The sequence below is a fragment of the Fundulus heteroclitus genome, chromosome 9 (assembly GCF_011125445.2).
Source record: "Fundulus heteroclitus isolate FHET01 chromosome 9, MU-UCD_Fhet_4.1, whole genome shotgun sequence".
Taxonomy (NCBI): domain Eukaryota; kingdom Metazoa; phylum Chordata; class Actinopteri; order Cyprinodontiformes; family Fundulidae; genus Fundulus; species Fundulus heteroclitus.
Genome location: NC_046369.1, coordinates 13,223,704 through 13,249,025, shown reverse-complemented (window position 1 = coordinate 13,249,025; position 25,322 = coordinate 13,223,704). Strand labels below are relative to the sequence as shown.

Genomic DNA, 25,322 nt, shown 5'->3' with positions numbered 1-25,322 from the left:
ATTGTATTGAATTGAAAAAAAAAAATAATTCAAAATTATGAGATATTTGTTATAATAACAAAAAAAACCCCCAAAAAAACACAAAGTAGTTGGAAACAATGTACCATATAGGGAGTTTTTTTTTTTTTTACCAAATATAAAATTATGAATTTTTAAATGAAAAACTTGTAAACCCAAATTTATTTGTAAGTTTTTCCCAGTGTGGTGAAGCTGCAGTACCGTCACAACCCACAAGACGGCGACACCTGTCAGTGTGCCTTCCCACCAGTCCTCTTGGAACTATGGGCTGTTCAACTGACGCAGAGCATGATGGAGCAAACTGGTGAGCCCCCTCACAACAATAACACCCCGGCAGGTAATGAACCGCCCGCCTGCGGCCTTCACAGCAAACGACTCAAAGAACTGGAGAATGCCGCCCTGCAGACCAGCTTGATATCACAAATGGAGACGGAATCCGGGGCGGACGCCGGCAGCTGGGCGGAGCAGCAGCAGCAGCAGCAGCCCGGGCAAGGTGAGCAGCCGAACGGCTTGCCCTTGAACCAGCAGCGCGCGGCGCCTCCGCAGCTCGGCGTGGACACGGAGGCGGAAGGAGCGCAGCCGGGGACGAACGCGGCCAAGCAGCGCGTGGAAGAAGAGAGGACACTGACGGACCATTTAAACAAGCGACTGCTCTCGTCGTTTCTGGAGAAACTTAACGAAAGGGACCTGGCGCTCCCCGGCGTGCAGCGCCTAGACTGCGCCGTAGCCGAAGAGGACTCGAACAGGGCCGCGGATGAGTGGTGAAAAATCCCCCCCCCCGGCCTGACGGATCAGCAACAGCAGCAGCACGGAGGTGGTTGGAGGATCCAGGACCAACGTGCACGGAAGCACAATCTTCACAACATTAAAGACTCATCTGCTAGTTCATTTCCCCCCCCAAGACCGTTGAGCAGGCGCGTCTGGGGATACTGTGTTTTAGTCAGAATGTTTGAATTATATGGAGAGAGAAAAACAAAATGCAATAAATGAACACCGTGTGAAATGAATCGGCTTTGTACTAGGTGTGCTCATTGTGTTCCTGTGGCAGCCATGATGGATGCAGCAGTTTTTCTCAACAGTCATCACCAGATGTCAGTGTATGATCTCGTTTTTTTTTTTTTTTTGCAGAAATGATTTACATGTCCCTTCGCATCATGCACCAAAAGTGACTTTAAAAAACGATAGCAGCAATGTGACACTTAATGTAATTGAGCATATTCAGATTTATTAAGAATTTATGTGAAAATGTGTAGAACAAGGTGAAGAACACTTGGTTTTTAAAATTGGTGCAGTTACTGAAAAAAACAAAAAACTTTCCCTTTTTAAGTGATAGACTGGCATGTCCACAATATGAAAACCTTTGAATAAAATTCACCCAAAACACTTTTTATTACAAGAATAATCACAAAAAATATATAAATTGTGCAACATAGTCTAGCAGCTTTTATTTAAAGCTGCTTGCATCTTCTAGTTTTACATGTTATTATCAGAGTGATTGGTAGGGCTTTAGTTTCCATTCTGTTACCGTTTAATTTTTACTTGTTTTTACTTGGCTAAATTGGTCTTTTCTTGGAAGTATTCGACTTCTTTCAGCCAGCTGACCGGTAGTGTGCTGCAGAAATTAGCGAAGAGTGCTATGCTGCATGACACTATGCTTCATACTGGCAGAGAATACTCAATGTCACTCTGTTTTCTCTGGCATCCGAATCAAAACGACTTAACATGTCTGGTAAAGCCGTTTACATGTAACTCATAATTCAAGATGCTACAAAGCACGGAAAGGTAAACGGTTTGAAGGTTCAAGTGTTTTTTTTTTTTAAATAACATACATCTTCAAAAACCAATAAAAATGTTATTTTACATTTTAAGGTTACAAAGGCATTTATTTTGGATTCACTGGGAATCACCGGGAAACATAATTTAAATGTATTGACACGTAGGCATAACTTTGAAGTCTTTAAAAATTTTTAATTTACATTCACTAAAATAACTTTCTAATTGCTTAGAGAAATCAGATTAACTGTGTGGAATAAGTTATATTTGCACAGTTTTCTGTTTAATTTCATTTAAACCTCAGTTATACCTTATTTTATTTCAAATAACACCATAATATTTGGTATTCAACACAATATCAGTATCAATTTCATTATGCAGAGAATGATTAATTTGGGTGAAGAGTTCCTGCTTTAATTGACAAACAGATGAGTTATGAAGGTATTACAGGTTTGTTAAGCAGTTTTCCATGTAACAAACATAACAGAAAATTGGTCTATTGTTTTTTTTACGTTGAGAACTGCAAGGGTTTATTAGGTTTATGTTTTTATAGCAAAAGCAGTGAATTAAATGGATGTTAAGAAAACACAAAATCAAATTTGCGCAGTCACTTAGTAAACATATTAGGTAACTTCATAAAAAAAATAATAAGCTTGTACCAGTTAAACCCTTCAATGCTCTGAACTTACTTTTTTTATCTCATGATTTTTGTGCTTATTATTTTCAAAATATTTTCTAATATAAGCCCACACCAGTTCATGTTCAGCAAAGATGTCTGAACTGATTGACCTTATTGATTTAATATTTACCGTTGAGGAAATAAACGCTGTGACTGACTTCCAGTAATGAAAAAAAAAAAGAAGAGAGGGAGAGATAGAAAGAAAAGCAAAGGCACTAAATGAGGAAAAACCTCACGGAGTTATTGCTGCTGTACCCACAGACTGAGTCCGTTTGTATCTGCTTCCCGTCCTACATCTGTTTACGGTCCAGGTGCACATCGCTCCAGAAACGTCACATACCAGAAGGAAGTGAAAGAGTCTTTCACCACACCTTGCTGGATTGAATATTATCTCTATTTATGACTCTTCGAAAGAATAATGAAGACATACATGGAACCCTGAATATGTGTCAGGATTATGAAACTTCAAATAAGATAAAAAAAAAAAATTCTTCAAAAAGCAAAACTGAAGTACAGACAAACGCATTATTGTAACTGCTACTGCAGGGAAACTTGTCCATAGGATTTGTTAAGAGTAATCTGAGGAGTAAAGCTGTTCTATCCTTTGCCATTTACAGCACGTCATCTCTTGGCAGGTTCTTCAAAGGAACCACCTGCGGGTTTTCTGGCAATTTGTCCTTCTGCAAAACAGACCAGACCAGAACGACAAAAGTTTTAAATACTTGATCGGTTATTATATTCCAAATATATAAATATTTGTTTTAACTTGACAAACATATACAACAAGTCTAGACCAGTTTTGCTGTGCGTGCGGTTTCCTTGCCTGGTTGTTTCTTGTGTGACCCGCGGGTTGTGTATCCCAGAATGCATTGTGGACGAAGCAGGGGAACATCCTGGATATCATGTTGGTCTTGAGGCAAACAGATGAACACAGATGGTGTCATTGCACTAAAAAAGACATGGTAGTGATGAATTCACAACAAGTCTGCGGTCTACATGAGCTGCTGGGAACACCTAAAGAACGTCGGTTCTAAGTTCGGAACCATGCATTTTTAGTAGGACATGTAGTTCAGGAAGATACAAAGATAAAGGAACCATTAAATATTACCAATCAGGAAATAATTTAGGGTACTTATGGGTAATGTTCATTAGACCATCATCTCTGCTATAAAAAAAACAATAGTCACTGTGTTTTCTGGTGAGATCTCAGTCTTCTTTTTATTCAGGTCGCACCACAACAAGCCCTCTTTAATTTGGCTCCTCTTCGTTGGTCCTGTGTGTGATAAAAACATGACATGTTTGTTTACGCTTAAAACCTGAACCAAAAATAAAACTTTTCATCCTTCTATAGAATAACGCTCCATCTAAAAGCCCTCGAGCGTTTCAGACTGACGAGCTATCTGATTACAAACGTATTCACATCCTTAAAGTGTTTCACATTGTGTCAGGTCACAACCACAGATTTCAGTATTTCTTTTTTTTTTTTTTTTTTTTATCGGGATTATAGGGGAATTTAGCAAAGTAGCACAACTCTGAAAGGGAAGTAAATGATATGGTTTTTTTTCACAAGGAAACAGTGGAAAAGTGTTGCATGCGGCCGTGTTCAGCCCACCCGAGTGAATAACACTTGAATTACAGCTGCAAGTTGTGTCTGTACATCTTGAGAATAAAATGTTTGCCCCTTCTGGATTACCCAGGCCATTTCTAAATTTGTCTGGACCTTGTTTGGGCCGTTCTAAAGCATATGGTTTGACTTAAAACCATTTTATTATTGGTCTGGTTGCATGAACTCGGAGGTGAACCGTTGCCTCTCCTTTGGCCTTCCAATGTTGCCCTGTACTGATCTACATCCATCTTCACATCAACTCTAAACAACTTCTGTCCTTGTTGTAGAACAGCATCCCCTACAGCGTGATGCTCCCACTGCCATGTTTCACACTGGGGGTGATTTGTTCAACGGGCTACACAATTATCATGAATTGTTTTTTAAAAATTATACATATAGTTTGGCATATTGGCCCAAAAGGTCAAAAACGAGTGTCAGCTCACCAGAGCACGTTGTTCTACGTGTTTGTGGTGCATCCTGCTTGGCTTTAGACAAACTTCAACAGGATTGTGTCAGACTTTCTTTTAAGAATGGCTTTCTTCATGCCTCTCCCTCACAAACTCCAGATTTCTGTATTGTAAGACTAGTAGTTGTACGGTCAACTGCTTGTCCGTCTATCTAAACTGTGGATTGCTGCAGTTTGTACTGAGTCAGTAGCAGACGCTTGAGGCTGCTTCTCTGATTATTGTCCTGGTAGTTTTGCAGTTGTGGCATACATTCATATTCAATAAATTAGAATATTCATTTCTAAGAGGCTTGTTTGTGAGATTAAAAACACCTTTTAGAAAAAAAAAACAACCTTTAAGATGCCATTATTAAGACGTACTTTTCATTACTGCTCATCTCCGCATGGATAATTTAGCTTTTTTTTATTGGTCTGATGCAATATTCTAATCTTAAATGCTGTGTTTATTAGCTGGATGTGTGAAAAATCATAAAGGCGTTAAAACATCATCAATGTGTTTCCCTTAGTGAATTGAGTTACTGAAATAAATTAACTTTTCAGTAATATTCTAATTTATTGCATATCACAGTACTCTATTATATTATGATTTGAAGAGTGCTCTGTGAGATGTTAAAAGTTTTGGATATAATTTTATAACCTAATCCTGATTGGAACTTCTGTATAGCTTTATCTCTGACCTGTTGATCATGTTCATTGGTCTTCAGGATGTTGTTTGTTCTCTCACAAACCTCTGGGGCCTTCAACAACACAGAGGCGCCACATTCTATTTACTAATCAGTTTTCTTCTAAAGGCAGCCGATTTAGCTCACAAGAACTAGAGTAAAGAGGGGTTGAATACAAATGCACGCATTTTTCAATTTTGTATTTGTAAAAAGAACTTAAACCATTTAACTTATATCTTCCATTTCACAATCATGCTCTACTTTTGATGGTTTATCACACAAAATCCCTCTAAAATGTACAGGTTTAGTTTTCTGGTTGCAACAGTAGCTCCAAGGGGTCTGAATAGTTTTGCAGCAAAATGTAAATCGGACAGATTTCGTTCAGTGTGTCAGAGGGACAAGTGTCATCATCTGTTTACCTGTTGCATAGCTCACTATCAGCCCAACAAGTATGACTGAACTGGTGGCCATGGCTCCGAAATAGAGGTAAGACATGGAGTAGAAGTTAAGGAGGCCGCTATTTTAGGGGAAAAAAAAACAACAAAAGAGGATTTGTTACAATTTTTTTTAAAGGCAGTTCGTATTTTTTCCCCACTATCAACACGGTCTGTGTAGCAGCCTTAAACTTCTGATCTGAATAGTTGAGCATGTGCTAAAATAGAAGATCAACGTCTTATGTTTGTTCTGTGAATAAGAAGGGAGCTAATTTTTAAGATTTTCAAGAAGTCCAACTTCTTTATTATCAACATGTGGGGGGAAAAAAACTAAACTGTAGATGCTGACCCTTGATCATCAGGACGAAGTGGGGTCAAGATGGAGAGCTCGTCTGGGTTAGAGGTGCTGCTCAGTGTGCCATTAGCAGGTCTGCAGCCTTCTGTGAAGCTGGGCAGGACGCCCATTGTCTCCTCACTGGGTGGATGAAGAGTTGAACCCACAGCCAGCCACAGAGAGACACAGAATCCCGCAAATATCCCCGAGTACGCCCCCTGGAAACAATGATAAACAATCTTAATAGTCTGTTGCTGTGTTATTGAACACCAACAGTGTCTAAATATGTAATTGGTCCTTAAAGCAGACTGGTATAATAAGAAATAATAATAATAATCAAAATAAAATTGGCATTTTTAAATTTCAGCAACTTTCTTCTAGCTGGACTTCTCAGTAACAAGCAGATGAACCAGTGACCAAAAAGGGCAATAGGCACGGTCTGTTTCGCACTATGAAAAGACTAATCATGAGAATACGGACGCTCACAAGTTATCATAAAAGATACGCTTGTACCAACATATATAAAGATCTAAGAAATGGAAACAGGAAGCGACAAATGAGTCAGTCCATCTTCCCGCTCCTGTAACTATTAACAGCTCCTGAGACCAACGTTCAAGAGTTCAGGTGTGAAAACTGTGGTCTTTATTATGATTCATAAAAGAGGAAATTCATATGTCACAGACGTGTCGGGTTAATGAACACCTAATTTGTTAGCTAGATAGCGGTAACTATGACAGATTGGGACATATATGGCTATCTTTGTCACCTCAAAACACCCAGAAGTCAAAATTTGCCATGAGTGAGAAATGCAGTGGGAAGTCTTTGTAGTCAAACACTGTTTGCTTTACACTTGCCCCTCCAGGCACCCTGGCATCCAGTTGGGGTTTTTTTCAGCATGTTTGAATTTTTAAAAGTCAACTGTCTGCAAATGACATTGGTTTTTTCACCTGCCGACTGACTTCTCATCAAACCCTCACAGTTTGAATCTGCAGGTAGACGCCAGTAATACGAGCCTCGGCCCAAACGGGTCCCCCCCATGACGGCCATTCAAATGTCATGTTTTTGGGAATACTTCATTTTATCCTTTCACAAGTGGAGACATTTTAACTCTGAGCCTCTGGCTTGAAATTAGATATTTTTAAAAATAGAATTATCTATTTAGTTACCAATTGGCAGATGAGCTAAAATTGCATGTTTAATTTGTTGCATCACTACATAGAAATGTAAACTTCTCATATGCCCCAAACATTTCACTCTGCATGTCATAAATTATATTTTGTCTTACATTAGATAAAATATGAAAATAAATTAATCAAAATGTGAATGAATGAATAATGAATACTTTTTTTTCTTTCTGGCAATCCAGTAAAATTATAAATTTAACACATACAAATATTTTGCATAAATGATAATATATCTATATTATTATTAACAACATTTGTAATTTACTAATCATAGATCGAGAGGGGTATGGAGAAGTAAATGTAAAAAGAAACAATTTTAAAAATGCATAAAAATAGTTCTAGGTACGGCAATGGGTGATAAAAATTAAGCTTTAAAAGTTAATTAGTTTAATTTATTATTTTTAAAGCAATTTTTTTAGGGACTCACTGGATTCGAAGCTTGAGTTTTATTTTCTTTCATATTTCTTCTGCTTGACTAGACTAGTGTAGGTAGTTTATTCCAGAGGGTTATTGTAGTGCCCTGCCCTTTTGCATTTGTGTAAATCATCCGTTTTTAAATTGAATTGTGAAACGCTCACCAGTCTGTTTGTTCCTGGCACAAATATTCCCAAAATGAACACACCCAGAACCGGACCACTGACCACGCCCATGACAGTGAAGGACCCCTGAGGAAAGAAGACAAAAATATTCTGAGTTAAAAACAACAGAAAATAAAATCCAGGAGTAGAAATGGAAGAAAGTGATGAAAACCTATCTTGATGCAAGCAACACACAGACAACTGTTTTGATTTATTTGAATGAACATTTTGTATCCTTAAGCCCCAAGTTTGCCCATTCTGCATGAGATTATTTTCCTAGGGTGAATGGGCTTATCAGGGTGATCTCTATGTACCCTAATACGCAATTTTAGGATAATTTATTTATGCACTTCACAGGACTGGGGAGTGGTGGCCTAGTGGTTAGAGCACAGAGCTTTGGTCCCAGAGGTTCTGAGTTCAACTCCCACAAGCTTCCATTCTGGGTCCCTGAGCAAGACCCTTAACCCCTGATTGCTCCCCAGGCGCCGCACAGTGGCAGCCCACTGCTCCCCAAGGGGATGGGTTAAGATGCAGAAGTGAATTTCTCCATTGTGAGATCAATAAAGTTCAATTATTATTATTATTATTAGGACCTCGTTGTTCTGAGGCATTAAAACATTTCTCCATAGTATACCTGAAGGACTCCCCAGTCCAGGAAGGAAGAGAGCGCTGCTACTGTGATGCATCCAGCTCCATACAGGAATGCTACAGGAAAGAGAAAGTGACATGTTACCATAGTTTAAATACCTTATCCGCTGTGTGTATGAAAGTGGTTTCCATTTTAATTCTTAAAATAGGGGAAGTTAAATAATACAAATTATTGTACAACCTGGTTATATTCAAAGAAATGTGGCAGAACCTTGTTTATTCTCAAACATGCATTAAGTGTTTGGACAGGCATAACAATCTTAAAGAAAAAGACACTTTGTCGGGATAAAATGGATTGGTTGATTCCCAGGTATGTCATTAGATGAGATAAATAGACTTTTCAGGTATTTTGTTTTGACTGACTCTAGCACTGAATGGTTGAGCTTTGGTAACTGTATTTGTTTTAGATTGCATTAAGTTTGTCAAATATCTTTTAGGTCTAGTGTTGTATCATTATTTTCTGTTTGTACTAGCATGCAGGCTTCGGTATCTTCTCATGTGCTCCTGGTATTCAGCAGAAAGCTTCAGTAAAAGTGTCCGTTGTCTTTTTTTTCTGCATGGACGCGTTTACCTGTTCCTCTGGGATCCTTGTTCTAGCTTCTAATTTTCCTATTTACTCCTTACCTGCTCAGTGCTTCCAGCTCACCCAGATCTTCCGTTTGATCACCGCTGCAGTATGCGTAAGGGCATTTTTATATTTACATTGAATTATAATTAGAAAGAATTGGACTGTACGTAATTAATTGTATTGTTTCAGTATGAATTGGATTGAATAGATTATATATTTCTATATACGTGGAAATGAATTGGCCCCAATTGCCTTGTAAAGACCCTTAAGATTACATTTGGTTTAAACTATATAAACAAGGTGCATGAAGTTTGCTTTAGACTTCCAGCAGCTTGATACCAGGATTGTTAAGTTTTGAGCTGGATTTTAAAATTGGCCTCCAGCATGTCAGATTTTAAGACTTTTCAACAGGCGCTTACATGAGTTTCACGAAGATAAACCTTCCGGGGGGGGGGTCTTTCACATGTGCACACCACCATGAGGCAGGGATGGAAAACTACTTTTGTCAACCTACACAGCCCTTTGGAGATAAGGATCAGCTTCTTCTGCGTCATGTGGAGAAGATGAGGTTTCAGCAGATCCTCCATCGTCACTGCAGCCATGGCGTTGATACTCGTGGAAGCTGTGCTGTTAAAAAGAATCCCAGTTGGTCAACAATCGTTCCACGTCTGGACATTATAATAGTCAACACTATCTTGTACTTGTTTGATAATGATACTTTTTTTTTTCCATCAAAAAAAGTTCACAAGGTTAGATTAGGCATAGAGTTTCATAAACAAGCGAGGATTAGATTCTTCTGTTGTAGAGAGAAATGCTGTTGACAAAACCGTCAGAGAAGAAAGATATATAATGCATGACCAGGAACTATAGAATAAATGTTCTGTAAGGGCCAGTCAGACGAAAATATTAAATCTCCAATTAAAAATATTCTAGTGTCATTTTCTCTCTCTCTGATAGTTAAACACTCAAATAAGAGTGAAAAGCGAACTGGGAATACCTGAGAGTGCCACTGTATGCACAGGCCAGGAAAAGCCCCGGGAAGCCAGGGTGATCTCTGAATATGTCCAACACGAAGAACGGCATGTACTTTATCGGATGACAACAGGAAAAGTAGAATAGAGAGTATCAGTGAGGTACTTTTGAAAGTCTAGCTCTTCACAGTTTACATTGCAAACCTTGATCACTTAAAAAGGATATATAATTAGTGATGACGTTTTACCTGGAAACTGACTACAATAGAAATCAGCATACCAAATCAGGTGCAGAAATCCTCCCAGATTTCAGCGGGTCGCAGAAGTTGTAATAAGCGAACATGACGATGCCGCAGGTTGCTGCACTGCTCACAATTAGACACAGGCCAACCTGATTCACAAACAGAGCCCTAAAAAACAAACAGCAGTCTTTATTACAGTAAATCCTGTTTGCTTCTATTATTTACTGACCACAGAGAAAGGAGTTGATGAGGGAATCCATCTTCTTGGCTTCTTTACTGGAAGCCTCAACGAAAGTCTGGGAATTTTGCCTCCTTGCTGGTAGCAGATCCAATCTATTCTACCATTTTTCTATATTTATGGATATTTTTATGGTGACCCTTCTCCCTTCAATAGTCGTCCTTTTTTATTTTTTATTTATTACTATTATTATTTTTATTTTTTACAAAAGATCTTTTGCAGGATCTTGAAGGTATAGTGGACGATCTTGGGGGTTTCTATTAGCTTCCCACATGCCAATAATTGTGGCGTGCTCAAGTAACACCAATGTGCATTCTTTCCTCTTGTTAGCTGCATACTTCTAGTGTTTATGTATCCAGTTAGCTTCAGTGTTAGTCCTTCATTGTAGCTCCACTGCTCTCACCGTATACTTTAAAAATGGCTGAGATTTGCAAGAAGCGATCTGTCTTACATGTTTATGAGAAGAAGAGGAAGGCTTCAGAAGAAAGAAATAAGACCAGAGTGTATTTGGAAAATTCTTCCTGAGGTCCCCCTGAGGAGCGGAGGAGCAGATAGGAGTGCTTGGGTGATTCTTACCCACATTGGGTAATTTATATATAAAAAAAGTACAAATAAAAAAATAACCTCACCACTGTGCCTCTCTCTCTGATCGGCAGGAGATGTAGCGCTGAACTTGTGCTTGGTTTACCCCGTACATGGACAACCAAACCATGGAACCCCCGACGGTGAGGCTCCAGAAGGTGTAACGTTTCCGTGGGTCGACGTCAAAACTGTGGTAGAACATCAAGAACTAATAAAGATCTACAACATAACAGTTTCAGCAATCTTAAACTAGCTTGTTTTTCTTGGAATGTATAGAAAATGAAAAAAAAAAAAAAAAAAAAAAAAAGTATCTTGAAATAACAGGATGAATTAAATTAGAACACTATTTTGGATGTCAATAAAAAACTAATTTTGGGGTCACTAAGCCTGCATAACAACTATGAGAGACTACTGGTTGTTTCTGAAACACAGAAAAAAAGCATTTTTTTCTCCTGACATCACAATCATAAAGTTTGTTGAATGCAAATGGGGCTTGAACTAGAGCCATGCTCTTTGGTGATATGAGAATAGATAATAAGTCTTACAGAAAACACTCCAGTTGGGTGTGTTGAAAATCTCTTAATGCCCACTGTTAGGCATGGCGGAGGATCTGTGATACTGTGGGCCTGTTTCTCATTTAATTTCCTGGGAAACCTAGTTAGAGTGCTTGGCATCATGGAATCTGGGTAAAAACGGGAGATTTAAATAAAAGTCAACGTTTTTTTTGCCAGAAAACCTAGAAACAGGTCACCAGGTAGAATAAATTGCCAAAACAGTATAACCAAATCAACACAGAACTACTTCCTGCCCTCCAAAAACACGCAGTACTCAGACTTAGCCTTCTTCCTTGAACCTGTTAAACCTGGAGGTTGCTGTAACTTTGTGCTTGCTTGCTGAAATATGCAGACATTTGAAAAATATTGTTTTGGTGTAATGCAAATTTCAAATAATTTAGAGAATCTTTCATGTTTTTGATGCTTGAGCTTTATCAGTAATATTAAAGAATGTTACATCAAATCAAATATTTTAATCTTTATAGTCTATGGTTTCAAGATTCTTTATTGTCATCGGGTGTTACTGTGGTGAAATTGCTTTCAAGACATACTCTGGCTTAGAGTAGGTTTTGCAATAGTTTGAAACGATCAAATTATACTTACAAAAAACAGACCGGATCTGGATATGGAGAGACACATTAATGTAAAAAAAATAAAAATTAATTTACTCGTTGAAATTAAGGCGCGATCCGTTGTTGGCAATCTCCAGTACTTTAGCAGGACCGCCAACCAGAATTGTGCCATGGATGAAAATCGCCACAAAGCCCGACAACATGACGACAATCTGGAACACGTCAGTCCAGATCACGGCCCTCATGCCGCCCTGCACACAAGCACCGAGAGACAGCGTGAGAAACCTGGAATAACGTCAAATATGGCTCAAATTTAGATTTCTTTTTTGAGCTGGGCAAATATACTCTATTAAGAGGCTTATGTTGACACAGTAAAGTAGACTATTTACAGGGACTCTCCAAAGCGTTGACGCCCCAGTTAAAATGCAGAGGTCTTTGCGACATGAAAAAAACGACAACGTAAGAAGCCTTTTTCCACCTTTAATGCGGCATATCCTGCCGAATGAAACTAAAAAACAAACATTTATTAGTGTAGAACAATATAAAAAGTATAAAAAAGATGCAATAAACCTGTTTTAATGAGTATTCAACCCTCAATACCTTCTGATTCTTACCAGTGTGGTGTACATGGTGCAAATGATTCCCGTGGAAAAGAGAGACACCCAGATACTGAGTCCAGTGGCTGCAAAAGCAAATGGGTTTAACAACAAATGTCAAATGTTCCTTTATCTAGACAACTTTACAAAATTAAAAATAGTTATTTTGTTGCTTTTTCCAATATGCTAAAAGCAAGGGGGGAAACTCTACAAATAATGAAACAATATAAAGATGGTGTAAAACAGAAAATATCTTTAGTATTGAAAAACACTTTATGAGAGGAGATCTAAATTTGCCGTTTTCTATGTTACAGTAAAAGTTTTATTGCTAAGCAAATATTCACAAGGATTTCTTATCACTGTCGGGTTTATTGTTAAAAGATTGAAGCGCCACTGCAACAAGTTCTAAACATCATAAAACATGAATATATTTCAATTAAGATCAAGTGGAGACAATGTTGAAAATGTTATAGCTATAATGAGATTTCTAAATCATCTTGTGCATCCAATTTTTTTCTTCCGCTCAAAAACAAATTTCACTCTCCTACCTTGATTCAAGATCAAGGCTGGTGCATAGATGACAATCCCAGTGTAAAGCAGCTGCAGAGAGAGAGAGACAGAGACATAAATTAAAGGCAAATCTCTGGACGAACCACTGAGCTATATAATACACTGGAGTGCTAATCACCGTCTGTTTGAACGAGTCACTTTGAAGCCACCAGCCGCCATATTGGTACTCCCTATTTCCCCCCAGTAACTAAGGAATATGTGCGCTACAGCATCGAATAACGAGGATTTTCTCATGTTCAGGGGGAGCTTAAAACTTTTAAAATGTCAAATGCCATATAGTTTTATGTTATGTTCTAAAAATATCAAGTACTGAGAAAGTCATGTGCTGAAATATTTTGCATTTTATTCATTTAAATATATATGTTTAACATTTATAAATATATAAATAACAATATACAAAAACATATATTTACATATGTGTATACATATATATATACATATATACATATACACATACTTATATATACATATATATATATCTAATATGAATAACATGTAAAATATTTCAGCACCTAATTATCTAGTAGTTGATAGTGTTAGTACATCCACTGACTGTAGAATTACCTGTGAAACGTTTTCACTCAGCCAGAAAACTGCTTGTTGTTGCAACCAAATCCTATGGGATTCTGTGAGAGTAGGGAGGAGCAAGATGGCGGCCAGTGACTTCAGTTTTTCGGCAAAATCAGCACTCCAGTGTATTATATAGCTCAGTGGGACGAACCCGATTCTGAGCATTTTCAGATACCGACAATAAAAACCCTCCAATGAGTAACATTCCGGTGAGGAACACTGAAATGTGAGAGCAGAAGAATGCTGCTCCTACCGTCGCAAGAAGAAACTGGACGCTTCCCAGCAGCTGCATCCCTCTGCCAAACCTCATCTTTAGATACTGTGGCAGGCAGATGGCTGGAGTCAGAGCATGGCAGGGTAACACACATCCTTTATCTTTCCTCACCTCACATATTAAACTCTGTTGATGAGCTACAGGCAAATTTAATCAACTTTAGAGACAACAGTACAGTCCTGACCCTGCTTCTACACTGCCGTTTCGTACCGTTTAAATATGGAAAATTGGATATGGATTGGAGGTGTTTAGAATATAAACACAAACCGTCAGTCACAAGAAGAAGAAAAAAACAGCATATAAATGGTTAATTTTCTTGTCTAACTTTCCCTTCTTTACACTCTGACCGATCTAAATTCACCACATTCCCGTTCACTCTATGGAGATAACTTGTGCAAAAGCTGGAGGCTCATCGCGACCTGGTTGGTGCTGGTGATGCCCAGTCGAAAGAAAACCGGCAGGAACAGGTAAGCCGTCAGCAGGGAGTTGATGCTTTGTCCGAGGCACATGTAGAGGAATTTGAAGCCAAAGCGAAACCCCTCAGAGGGAACACCCAAAACTTGGACTGCCGACATGAAGCTGGCGCAGAGTGACAGACCGACAGGCACGGCTGGCATGCTGCGACCTCCCGTGAAGAAGGCGTCTGCGGTCACAGCCCTTTGCCGTTTCTTCAGGGCCTGGAAAAGCCCGATGCCCATGGACACTGACAACATGGCAGCAAAGACGGCGTAGTCGGCCAGCGCGAACCCTGGTCTGGATGGCTCGCTGTCAAAACGCTCCACCATTTTAGAATTAGGGTCCTTCTCTCTTTCAGGTTCTTCTGGATCCAGATGTTTAGTTGATCTGTCAGAAGAGGTTATAAAAAAGAAGGAAAAAAAAAACACAGAAAAATGTCAGTAGGTTGTGTTAATGGCTTTAATTTACATAAGAGAACAAGTTTGTTTATTAGAGCTCAAGTTTGCCTATTAGTTTATGCAAGCTAGTGCTAGCTATGTTCACTGATCTTTCGACAAAAAAAAATAAAAAAAATAAATGGCCAGATAGTTTATACAGACCAAAGACGTTTTGAACAAATTAATATATAGATTATGAATAAAAAATAAACTAAAAATAACAATGGAGCAGTTGTTAGCATTATTGCCTCTCAGCAACCCTTTCTCTGTGGAGCTTGCACAGTTTCCATGTGCATGAATGGTTTCTCTCCAGTCACTCCTGCTTCATTCCACTATCTAAAAATCTGCATCTTAGGTTAAATGGCCACTTTAGTTTGCCTTTAGACGTGACTGGCTGGTGACCCATCCAGCGCGTACCCTGCCTCCTGCTCATTGACCACTGGAAATAGACACCAGCCTTCTCGGGACCTTGCAAGTGTTTTAGCCAAATCGAACTTGTTTAGTAATTAAGAACATACATTTTTCATTTCAACAGACTATTTGTTTATCTTGATATCAAATGTTTTGCTCTTTAGCCATTTTTCAGGTCTGTATGTGGTATGCCTGAAAAAAACAGGATACTACATGTAAAAAAGGAAGCAATTGTAATTATTTTCAGTAGACATGTTGAATTTAAAATAAGAAAACAATAAAAAAAAAAGGTAAAAAGGTAGAAAAAAAGGTTGATTAACCTGTTTGCTATAAGTTTTTATTTTTGTGTGAAAGGTGAAGAATAGGTTGAGGACATCTTGTTATAAACATATCCCCTGTTTCAACCACAATGTTGTAGAAGAGCTGAAAGCCTTAAATATAGACATTGAATGGATTTCAGCCATGGAAGGGAACTTTGAGGGTGATGCATACAGTATTTCTAATTTCTGTGCACTTGGCTATGGTCAATAATGCCTCAATTTGAAAGCTGCTGCTTTTTACTCACTGGCTGAAAGGAAAGGAAACACTTCAGTATGTGCAGTTCAAAAGATCAGTGATAAACTAGACACATATTTTTCTAGGGGCAACATGTTCCTGGTTCCTGGTGACAATTTATCACATGGTTGCAGCTGAAACAACATCATCATTTTTTCATGGCCTTAAATATCCTAATTAAATCTGCAGAGAGAGAGAGAAAAAAAAAGAGGAATACAGTATTAGGGAAATTTTGCCCTAAATAGTACAAAAACACCCACGACAAAATATTGAGATTCTAAAAAACTAAATGCCAAATAAAAAAAGTTAGGAACAGGCTTAAGTGGTTTCAAAGTGTAAAAATGTATGGAGGAAGAAAAAAAAAATACACACGACATACATTTTTATGTAAGTCTTTTGCTCTTTAAAACAAGACAAGCTCATCATTTATTGCGTCATCAGAAATATGCACCTGCTGCAAACCAAATGCCCTCTGATAAAGCTTCAGAAGCCACATATTTTAAGTTAACGCAACTTAATAAAAATAAAACAATGCAAAGTAACACTTTTGCCCTATTTTTTCCCTGTTCACGTTCAACTTGAGTTTGTCTTAAAAGACAGTTCTGTTTGAAAGGTTTTGAGAAGAAAGCTTCAGCATACGTGTTCAAACACCTATGTCGCTTCATCTAATTGTTTCAGAACGTACAGCATTGCCAAAAAATAGCCAGGGTTGAACCGTCTTCACTTGCATTTCAGCTGTAAAGTAAGTTGTTTATTGGAGATTTAGTGGCTAATTATCATAAGTGTTAACTGCTCCTGAAAAAGATTAACTCCTTTTCAATAAATTCAATTTTAAAAAAAATGACTCACCCTGTGTCACTTCAGTCCAGTGTGTGAAGTAAGAAATTTGCTGATGGCCAACTTCACTCCTCAGCAGCTGCAACACATCCATACACCTTCTCTGACACACATGTCTGTGTGTGAGTAACGCTTCGGCCCCTCATGAAACGTTCCTTAAAGGAGGGCGCTCTCAAGAGAGGGTCAATAAAAGGTTTGAAGTCCTACAGTGCGCAACCAGACAGACAGAGTGGAGGTAATAAAGTAGTCAAGGTGACATGAGCTGGAAGGATGTGGAGTAATTGATGCATTATCAGTATTCCCAAGACATTTGATTCAAAACTGAAAGTACAAAGGAAGAGTTTGTGGTCATTATTGTTTATGTAATTTTGGTACTATATCTTTAACGTATTCTTGTTTCCCCTGCAACACTGCTGTGGAACAAAATAATTACATCTGTGCTATCACAATCTCCCTTTTTGTACATATTACAAAAAAAACAACAACAAGAACAACAAAGAAACATACTATTTGTGTATTTATATATAATATCTATAGGGTGTGAGCCAAAGTCAATTTTTTTAATTGTACACATAAACGCGTCCACGTAAAGCCGATTCTGATTATAAAAAAAGCAATTACATCTAATTTATATATATAAAAAAAAGTCAATAGTGCTTATAATAGTGGCAAATTTATTTTTTTAAATATACACATTTTCATATCAATTATTACATGTATTAATATTTCGGTTGGAGTAATTATATATATATATATATATATATATATATATATATATATATATATATATATATACATACACACACACACACACACACTGAGGTTATGCAACTGTCATTAAAGAAATCTGTTGTAACATCTGGATCTGAAGTGACAAAAAGTGTGGAGATGGCACATTTAGATAGATAAAGCCTACTGTGTATCTGTAAATAGCTTTTATTATGGTTACAAGGGCTGGTTTTATTGTATATTGTTTATTGTATATATAAACCTCCGGCAAGAAACAAAAAATGTAGAGTTACATCTTAAATTTAAATAGTATAATAAAACTTACCACGTTGGCTTGAATGCTTTTACAGGATGCTCACATGTTTTGAGCATTTCACTGTAAAACCTTGCCTCTCTTTGTGTTTTATAGAGGACAATGACCCAACTTCATGTTAGCTGTATGATCAGATTTTCATAAACCTGTTGCATAAATTACACTAGTCAGTGAAAACGGATCTCAAGTTTATATGGTCACAGTTCCCAGATACTAAAAACTCCAACTTTATTGGAATATCAAAGGTGGTTGTACTGTCATAGAAAAGTAAATTATACTTCTTCACATAGTTTTTGTAACTTCTGTCTGTGATAAATGACCAACAAGGTCATTTCAGAAACATTGTTTTGATGAAAAAGTTGTAGCAATGACAGGTCACATGTCTATGAACCCCTGGACAAGGCACTTAACCTTAAGTTAGGTTAGTATGATTGTATATTTGTTTGCAAGACCAATTGGGTGAAAATGGTTTTAGTGTAAAATGCTTTGACTGCTCAGTATGAAAAGAAAATCTCCATATAATTCCGGTCAATTTCAAATTCAGTTCCATAAATACTTTATTTATCCCAAAGGGAAGGCATATTATAGATGGTGATGGCTGTGGGCAGGAAAGATCTCCTCAGACATACTTTAATAATCCTAGAGGGAAATTACTTTTGTTACACGCTCCAGAGATTTTATTTGTATATATATATATATATATATATATATATATATATATATATATATATATATATATATATATACACATACATTTTACAAACCGCTTTTTCCCTCATGGGGTCACAGGGGTTGCTGGTGCCTATCTCCAGCGTTCACTGGGCAAGAGGCAGGGTACACCCTGGACAGGTCGCCAGTCTGTTGCAGGACAACACAGAGAGACAAACAGGACAAACAACCATTCACACCTAAGGACAATTTGGAGAAGCCAATTAACCTAACAGTCATGTTTTTGGACTGTGGGAGGAAGCCAGAGTACCTGGAGAGAACCCACACATGCACAGGGAGAACATGCAAACTCCATGCAGAAAGACCCAGGGGTGTACTCGAACCCAGGACCTTCTTGCTGCAAGGCAACAGCGCTAACCACTGCGCAGCCCTATACACACATTATATATATATATATATATATATATATATATATATATATATATATATATATATATATATATATATATATATATATATACACATACATACATACATACATATATATCTCCCCAAATAAAGTAATAGTGACTTGAATAGTGCAAAGAATGAATAATGTCAGTTACAGAGGGAGGGTGTCTGAATCACTGAGGGAGGCGTTGTAAAGATTTATGACCACAGGCAGGAATGATTTCCTGTGGCGCTCTGTGGTGCATCTGGGTGAGAGGAGTCTTCTGCTGAAGGAGCTCCTCTGCTGGGTCAGTGTGTCATGGAGAGGATGTGAGACATTGTCTAAGATGGACTGAAGTCTGGACAGCATCCTCCTCTCTGCCACATTTGTCAGAGTGTACAGTTCCTCCCCACAACATCACCGGCTCTCCTGATTAGTTTGTTTAGTCTGTTGTTGTCGTCGACCCTCCTCCTACTCCTACTCCTGTAGCCAATGTAACCAATCTAAATAAGCCTTTGATTGTCCATAATTTTCTTGATATTATGCAAAATCCTTCTTTGCATTATTGTCATCTCCAAAGGTTCCACAGTCATCCCCAGAACAGAATCAGCCTTCTTTATCAAGTTGTTGAGCCTTTTTGGTCCCTGGCTCTGATGCTGCTGCCCCAACAGATCATAGCAGAGGAGATGACTCTCTCAACAACAGACTTGAGATATTCAGCATCTTGCTGCAAACCTTGAAGGATCTTAGCTTCCTCAAAAAGCACAGTCTGCTCTGTCCTTTCTTGTAGATGGCTTCACTGTTGCGTCTCCAGTCCAGTCTGTTGTCCAGATGAACATCGAGGTATTTATATTCATCAACCACCTCCACTTCTTCTCCCATGATGGAAATTGGGTATGATCTAATCCTGTTTCTTCTGAAATATACAATGCAATAATCTCCTTTGTTTTGTTCACATTCAAGATGAGATGATTGTATCCACACCATGCCACAAAGCAGTCTACCAGCTCTCTGTACTCCCAACCCACCCCAAACCCCAAATTTACCATAACTGGAGTGGGAACTGGTGAGAATGATTAAATCAGTGGAAGCAGCTGGCAGGCAAAATCGAGTAAGTGAGCCCAGCTATGGAGGATCACTGAACAAATACAAAAATGGGGGTATAGGGAAAAGGAAAAGGATATAAAAAAAGAACCTAAGTGCAAAAGTGAAACATAGATCACAAGGACCATAAAATAAATCACAAGAAACCTCTGACTCTCAGAAGCAAAGCACCAAAACTAAACCAAAGTCCAACAGATAATGCCATGTAGTTGGGTTTTGAAAATCTATAATGTATTGATTTGGTCAATGTAATTTGTTCCATTTAAAGAAAAGGATTTGTATCAATATGCCAGCTGTAATGCACAAATATTAATTTATTCATATTTCGCTTTGTTTTTGATAATCCCACACTCACTCCTAGGGGGACTCAAAATGAAATACATTAGGAGAAAAAGTCAGACAAACATAGCATCCAGTAGAAAACAACAGTTAACAGTCAACTCAAATACTGAGGGAAGTGAGGAGAATGACATTGGGAGCCATTGTGATAACCAGAGGATAGTAAGGAGCAGTTGTCGCTGAAATTAAGCAAGCAGGCTGAAAGAACGAGTTAGCATGCGGGAGCTGAACTAAGACACGAGTAAACACTAAAACGGGAAGACAAAACAGAGATCCAAGAGGAATAAAACAGGGAACAGAATACAAGAAATAGGCAAGAAACTAAGCCAAAAGCAATTAACTGATAAAGCAACACCTAGAGAACAGAAATAATGAAACCCGAGACGTAAAAGAAACCCTAAAAACATCTAAAGATCATAACATTTTTTATCGTCCACTGGACTGGAAACTACTTTTTGTGTTAAGAGTTGTGTTCAGGTAACTACGGAGCCCTAGAGGGGTCATCGCAAAATGTTTTGCATGTTGAGAGAATGTGCGCTCGTTTTACTACATTGTGCTCTCGTTTAACTAAATTGTGCTCTCGTTTTACTAGATCGTGTGCACAATTTACTATATTGTGCTCTCGTTTTCCTATAGTGTGAGCTCATTTTACTAAATTGAGCTCTCATTTTAAGCATACTAAAACGAGGGCACAATTTATTAAAACGAGAGTACAATTTAGTGAACATGGTTATAGAACATTGTGTGCACAACTTAAACGTGGCCACAATGTGTAAAACGTGCACTCAATATTGTCTTGACACAATATTGAGCACGTTATATTATATTCGTTATAGTATATTCAAGATCTCAATCTACCGAGGGCTCAATTTAAGGAAAACGTGCTCACGTTTGATTAATTTGAGGGCTCAATTAAAGGAAACGTGCTCACAAATTATGACGACCTGAAAAAAAATATCACTTAAAGTGAGCTCTCCTGGGCTCCGTAGGGAACAGAGAGTTAACGTTACAAAACATTTATTGAAAAAGATGAGTTATTGGCAGGTGAGGCAGGCAGGCAGAATCAGACTGACAAGGGGTCGACGGCAGTGACAGTACAAACCAGAGAAGAAGGCAGGGGCTGACCAGAACAGGCGATGTGGACTGAGGAACCACCAGAACAGATACAGAGCATGCAGCTGGAACTCACGGGGAAACAGGCAGACTTGTGCAGCACTCAGACATAGGCAGCATCAAGCAGAGAGGTCTGAAACAGGAACAGAGCAGAAAGGTCCAACTGGCTGAACACACAGAAACTGGTAGCGGTAGGGCACATAATGCAAGACGAGACGTTCTGGCAGTGGATGACTGAGGCAGGTATAAGTAGGCATGAACAGGTGAGCAGAGGGGACTCTAATTAGTGCAGCAGGTGGATCTGATCAAGAGCCAGAGCTGTGGCTGAAGGAGACTGAGCTGATTGGATGATAACTGGTGGCTGAGGAGTGACAGGGCTGATACCAGGAAAAAGTCCGTAAAAGTCCAAAACAAACAAGCAAAAACCTAAACCATGACAGTTTGGAACTTTAAATTTGACTTTTGGGCCCTCACTGGTCCTCTTGGAGCAAGACATGGAAAAAGAGATTGAGTGGGAAAACAACACAGACGTGCAATCGTGCCAACATCACCCAGTGGTGGCCAAGATACAGATCCAAATTATTGTTAATTCAAAAGTAACCTTTTAGCCCGCTTAATGTTGTCTCAGGTTTTAATGGCTGCAGCTTTTTACGGTTTTAAAGCTGTTCCTGAGCACAATTTTTTTTTGTTGATGGCAGCATGACTAAATTGTCTGTCCATCAGCACACAAAGTAGGTAGCAAAAGAAGAACATACATGCAAGTCTGATTAAGAAATGTCTAGTGTGAGCAAAAGCAGTACACTGGGAAGAAATGGGAAGAGAGGAGATTGAGCATGGATTGATATTACTTGACATAAATAGATGACAGAATTTTGGTTTTTAAAAATAACAAAAATTGATCAGAGCAGGTGATTTTAGTTAATACTAGAAAATGTTTTCCCCCCTAAATCTTGTTGTGGCACCACTGGCAGTAACACCGGACACCAGCAATTTTGGACCACTTTCCTTTGCAGAAATGTCTTAAATCACCGTTTTCAAGCATGACTGGTGTGTTTAAAGTCATACTGCAATTTATGAATTGGATTTAAGCCTAGCTTTTGGCAAGGCCACTCCAAAACCTTTTTATATTTATATTTTTTTATTTTTAATCTATCAAAAGTGGCCTTAACTTTGGATTATTTTCCTGCAGCAGAACCCAAGTGTGTTTTGGCTTTAAGGTTCTGTATTAATGACTGGATATTCTCCTGCAGGAATTTCTGGTAAAAAGCAAAATTAATGATTGTGTCATTTATGGCATTTTGGCCAGGTCTTGAGGAAGCAAATATATTATTGGAGTATTTTTTTCTTGACCAGCCTCTTTTGGGAAGGTTCACCTCTGCCACATATTTTCTCCAGTCGTGGATTATGACTCTTTGGTTTTCCTGCATCTAAAAGTCTTAGAAAACTTTCTAACCTTTTCCAAACTGACATGCCAATTACTTTGTTTTGTTTGTTTTTTGGATGATGTGTTGCTTTTAGACATCTTTCAGCCATCAGAAAGGTTGTGCATAGATTATAATACTTGCAGTGAGGTGACAGTCAGGGCTGGTTTTAGCTTATGAAATTGAACTCATATTTCTAAAAAGAAATGTAGTTTAATCACAGGTTATTAATGATTTTATTAGAGGGGGGAATTACTTTTTCCTAAAGGGCCAGCTTGGTTTGGATAGGTATTTCCCCTTGAACATATTTTCCTTTAATGAATAGAATAGAATAGAATAGAAATACTTTTGTCCCACAATGGGGAAATTCGGACTTGACAGTGGCAAAAACAAGTAGACAGAAGACACCCGCCTTACAGACAGAAATTTATTTAAATGAAAAAGGCTAGATTTAAAGTTGAGCTGTACAGCAGAAGAAAAATACGTACTATTACTAATAGAAATTAATACACATTTAGATAAATATCAAATATGTCATTTAAAAAAAGAAGAAAAAACAGCAGTTGATTACAGAACAATGTAAAAATTACAAAGTGTGCAAATAGCATCTGAGGGAGAAGAACCCGTGCAACCTGTCAGTAAACACTGAGCAACAAAGAAAATAAAGTCTAGCAGCAGCTGGGATGAAGGAGCTGAGCAAGTGATCCTTTGAGCATCTGGGATGAAGTAGTCTGTCAGTGGAAGAGCTCTTCATCTCTGCAACAGCTCCATGCATGGATTGGGAGACATTGTCCATCAATTATGTTACTTTACTTACTGTCTCTTTGTCTTCCACCACCGGCACATGGTCCAGGGGCCATCCCAGGACAGAGGCCCTCCTAACGCGTTTATACAGCCGCTTCCTCTCAGCTACAGATAAGCTGCTTCTCCAACAAACCACACGATAGAACATGGCTAGTGCCACCACACAGTCAAAGAAGTCACCATTTGGAAACTGTTCTGTTTATTAATTCAGGTTATCTTTGTCCAGTACTTATTTATTTTGATTATCGAAAAGTGTCACTAAAAAGCAAAAACAGAAGAAATCTGTGAGGGGGGACAACACTTTTTCACAGCACTGTGTTCAGATCCATTATTCTGTAGCATAGATTCACTAAATATTTTACAAGCAAGACATCTGTAGAGCTGCTTTATCATGTGAAAAAAAGCCTTAAGATGCAAAACTGTACAACTTTCTGTACTTTACTGACAAAACAGCAGGGATGGTTGATGAACCAATGTCTTATTTGGTAATAACAGGAAACTGCAGGCAAATTTCTGGTAATGAAAATGACAAGTCTCAACTGTGAGACTTTTTTTAAAAAAAAACAAAATTGTCTTTATGCATCAGGTTAATTTCATCAAAAGGGGTGAACCTCCACTTAAAGAATTGAGAAGCAAATTTGCACATATCTTCCAAAAATATTTAGCATACTCTAACATTTAATCTAAGATCATTTATAAATTTCATAAAAATGCTTTCAAAAACATGAAAAGGGTAATAAAAATTAATTACACTATTACTCAAAGCTGGCTGTGAATGTTTGCCGTTTAGACCCGGTGGTTTTAGAAAAACTAGAACAGGAAGCTGCGCTGCTGAGAAGAGAAGCCGCACTTGTCAGCTGGGTTTCTTTTCCTGAAATGTCAGATGAATCGATTTCTTGAAAGAAGCCCGTACACTTTCACTGAAAAGCGGCTTCAACTTGATCTTAACAGTAGATGATGATTGCGTCATGAGGACATTTTTGAAGAGTAACTGAAAGATACAAGTACAGTTTATTCAAATGCACGTTCAGAATGTGTTTGAATTTCTGTATAAAGTTAATCATAGTGTCCAAGTCTGTTATTGTGGTTTTATTTATTTTTGTTTTACGGAGATGCAAAAGAGAGCCTTGCTCTTCTACAAACTAGTTTTTTGAATATTGCAAATTTTGAAGATTATCAGAACGTTCTATGTTTGAAATCAGCTAATGCTATAATGCAATAGAATAAGGTTTTTCTAAACAGAAAATTAAACAGAATAAGATTGTGTCTCGTCAGCTCCTGATTCTGCAGATGTTGCATTTTTGTTGTTGTTAATGTGTTCAGACTTATTTTGTATGGTGTGCTAAGATAAACATTTTTAACAAAATGATGAAGCAGCAGGAGATAGATGCAGTAATTCCAATTTTGGGACAATAAATCTAATTGTTTTCAGCCAAAAATGGGGCTATTATAGTTGGGTTGTTTATTTATTCAACAGAACTCATTATGTGTCACAAGGTATCATTTTTTCATATTAAATAAAATGGTTTAACAAAGATCTTTGGTACGCTTGTCAAAAATCAGGAAATCAGAAAGAACTTCCTGT

At 38.0% G+C, this 25,322-nt stretch overlaps 1 protein-coding gene across 1 annotated transcript; it reads right to left on the bottom strand.

Moving 5' to 3' along the window:
* Positions 1 to 1,532: 1,532 nt before the first annotated feature.
* On the bottom strand, positions 1,533 to 21,704 carry slc5a5 (solute carrier family 5 member 5). The gene is made up of 17 exons (XM_021308537.2): positions 21,589 to 21,704; positions 14,539 to 14,962; positions 14,099 to 14,164; positions 13,254 to 13,305; positions 12,724 to 12,791; positions 12,206 to 12,360; positions 11,031 to 11,171; positions 10,202 to 10,331; positions 9,948 to 10,036; positions 9,465 to 9,577; positions 8,369 to 8,439; positions 7,735 to 7,821; positions 5,988 to 6,190; positions 5,624 to 5,721; positions 3,658 to 3,743; positions 3,294 to 3,380; positions 1,533 to 3,150 (listed from the first exon to the last, which is right to left on the bottom strand). The coding sequence occupies exons 1-17, from the start codon at positions 21,630 to 21,632 to the stop codon at positions 3,082 to 3,084; spliced, it is 1,983 nt and encodes a 660-aa protein (XP_021164212.2). The 5' UTR covers positions 21,633 to 21,704; the 3' UTR covers positions 1,533 to 3,081.
* Between the last annotated feature and the right edge of the window lie 3,618 nt (positions 21,705 to 25,322).

Excerpts from the sequence above, each read along its gene's own strand:
- slc5a5 (XM_021308537.2), bottom strand. The coding sequence starts at position 21,632 with ATGCTGCCTATGTCTGAGTGCTGCACAAGTCTGCCTGTTTCCCC. Across the intron at positions 13,306-14,098 it reads TCCAGTTTCTTCTTGCGACG|CTGCTTTACACTGGGATTGT; the intron begins GTAGGAGCAGCA and ends CTCTCTCTGCAG. Across the intron at positions 12,361-12,723 it reads GCACCATGTACACCACACTG|GGCGGCATGAGGGCCGTGAT; the intron begins GTAAGAATCAGA and ends GCTTGTGTGCAG.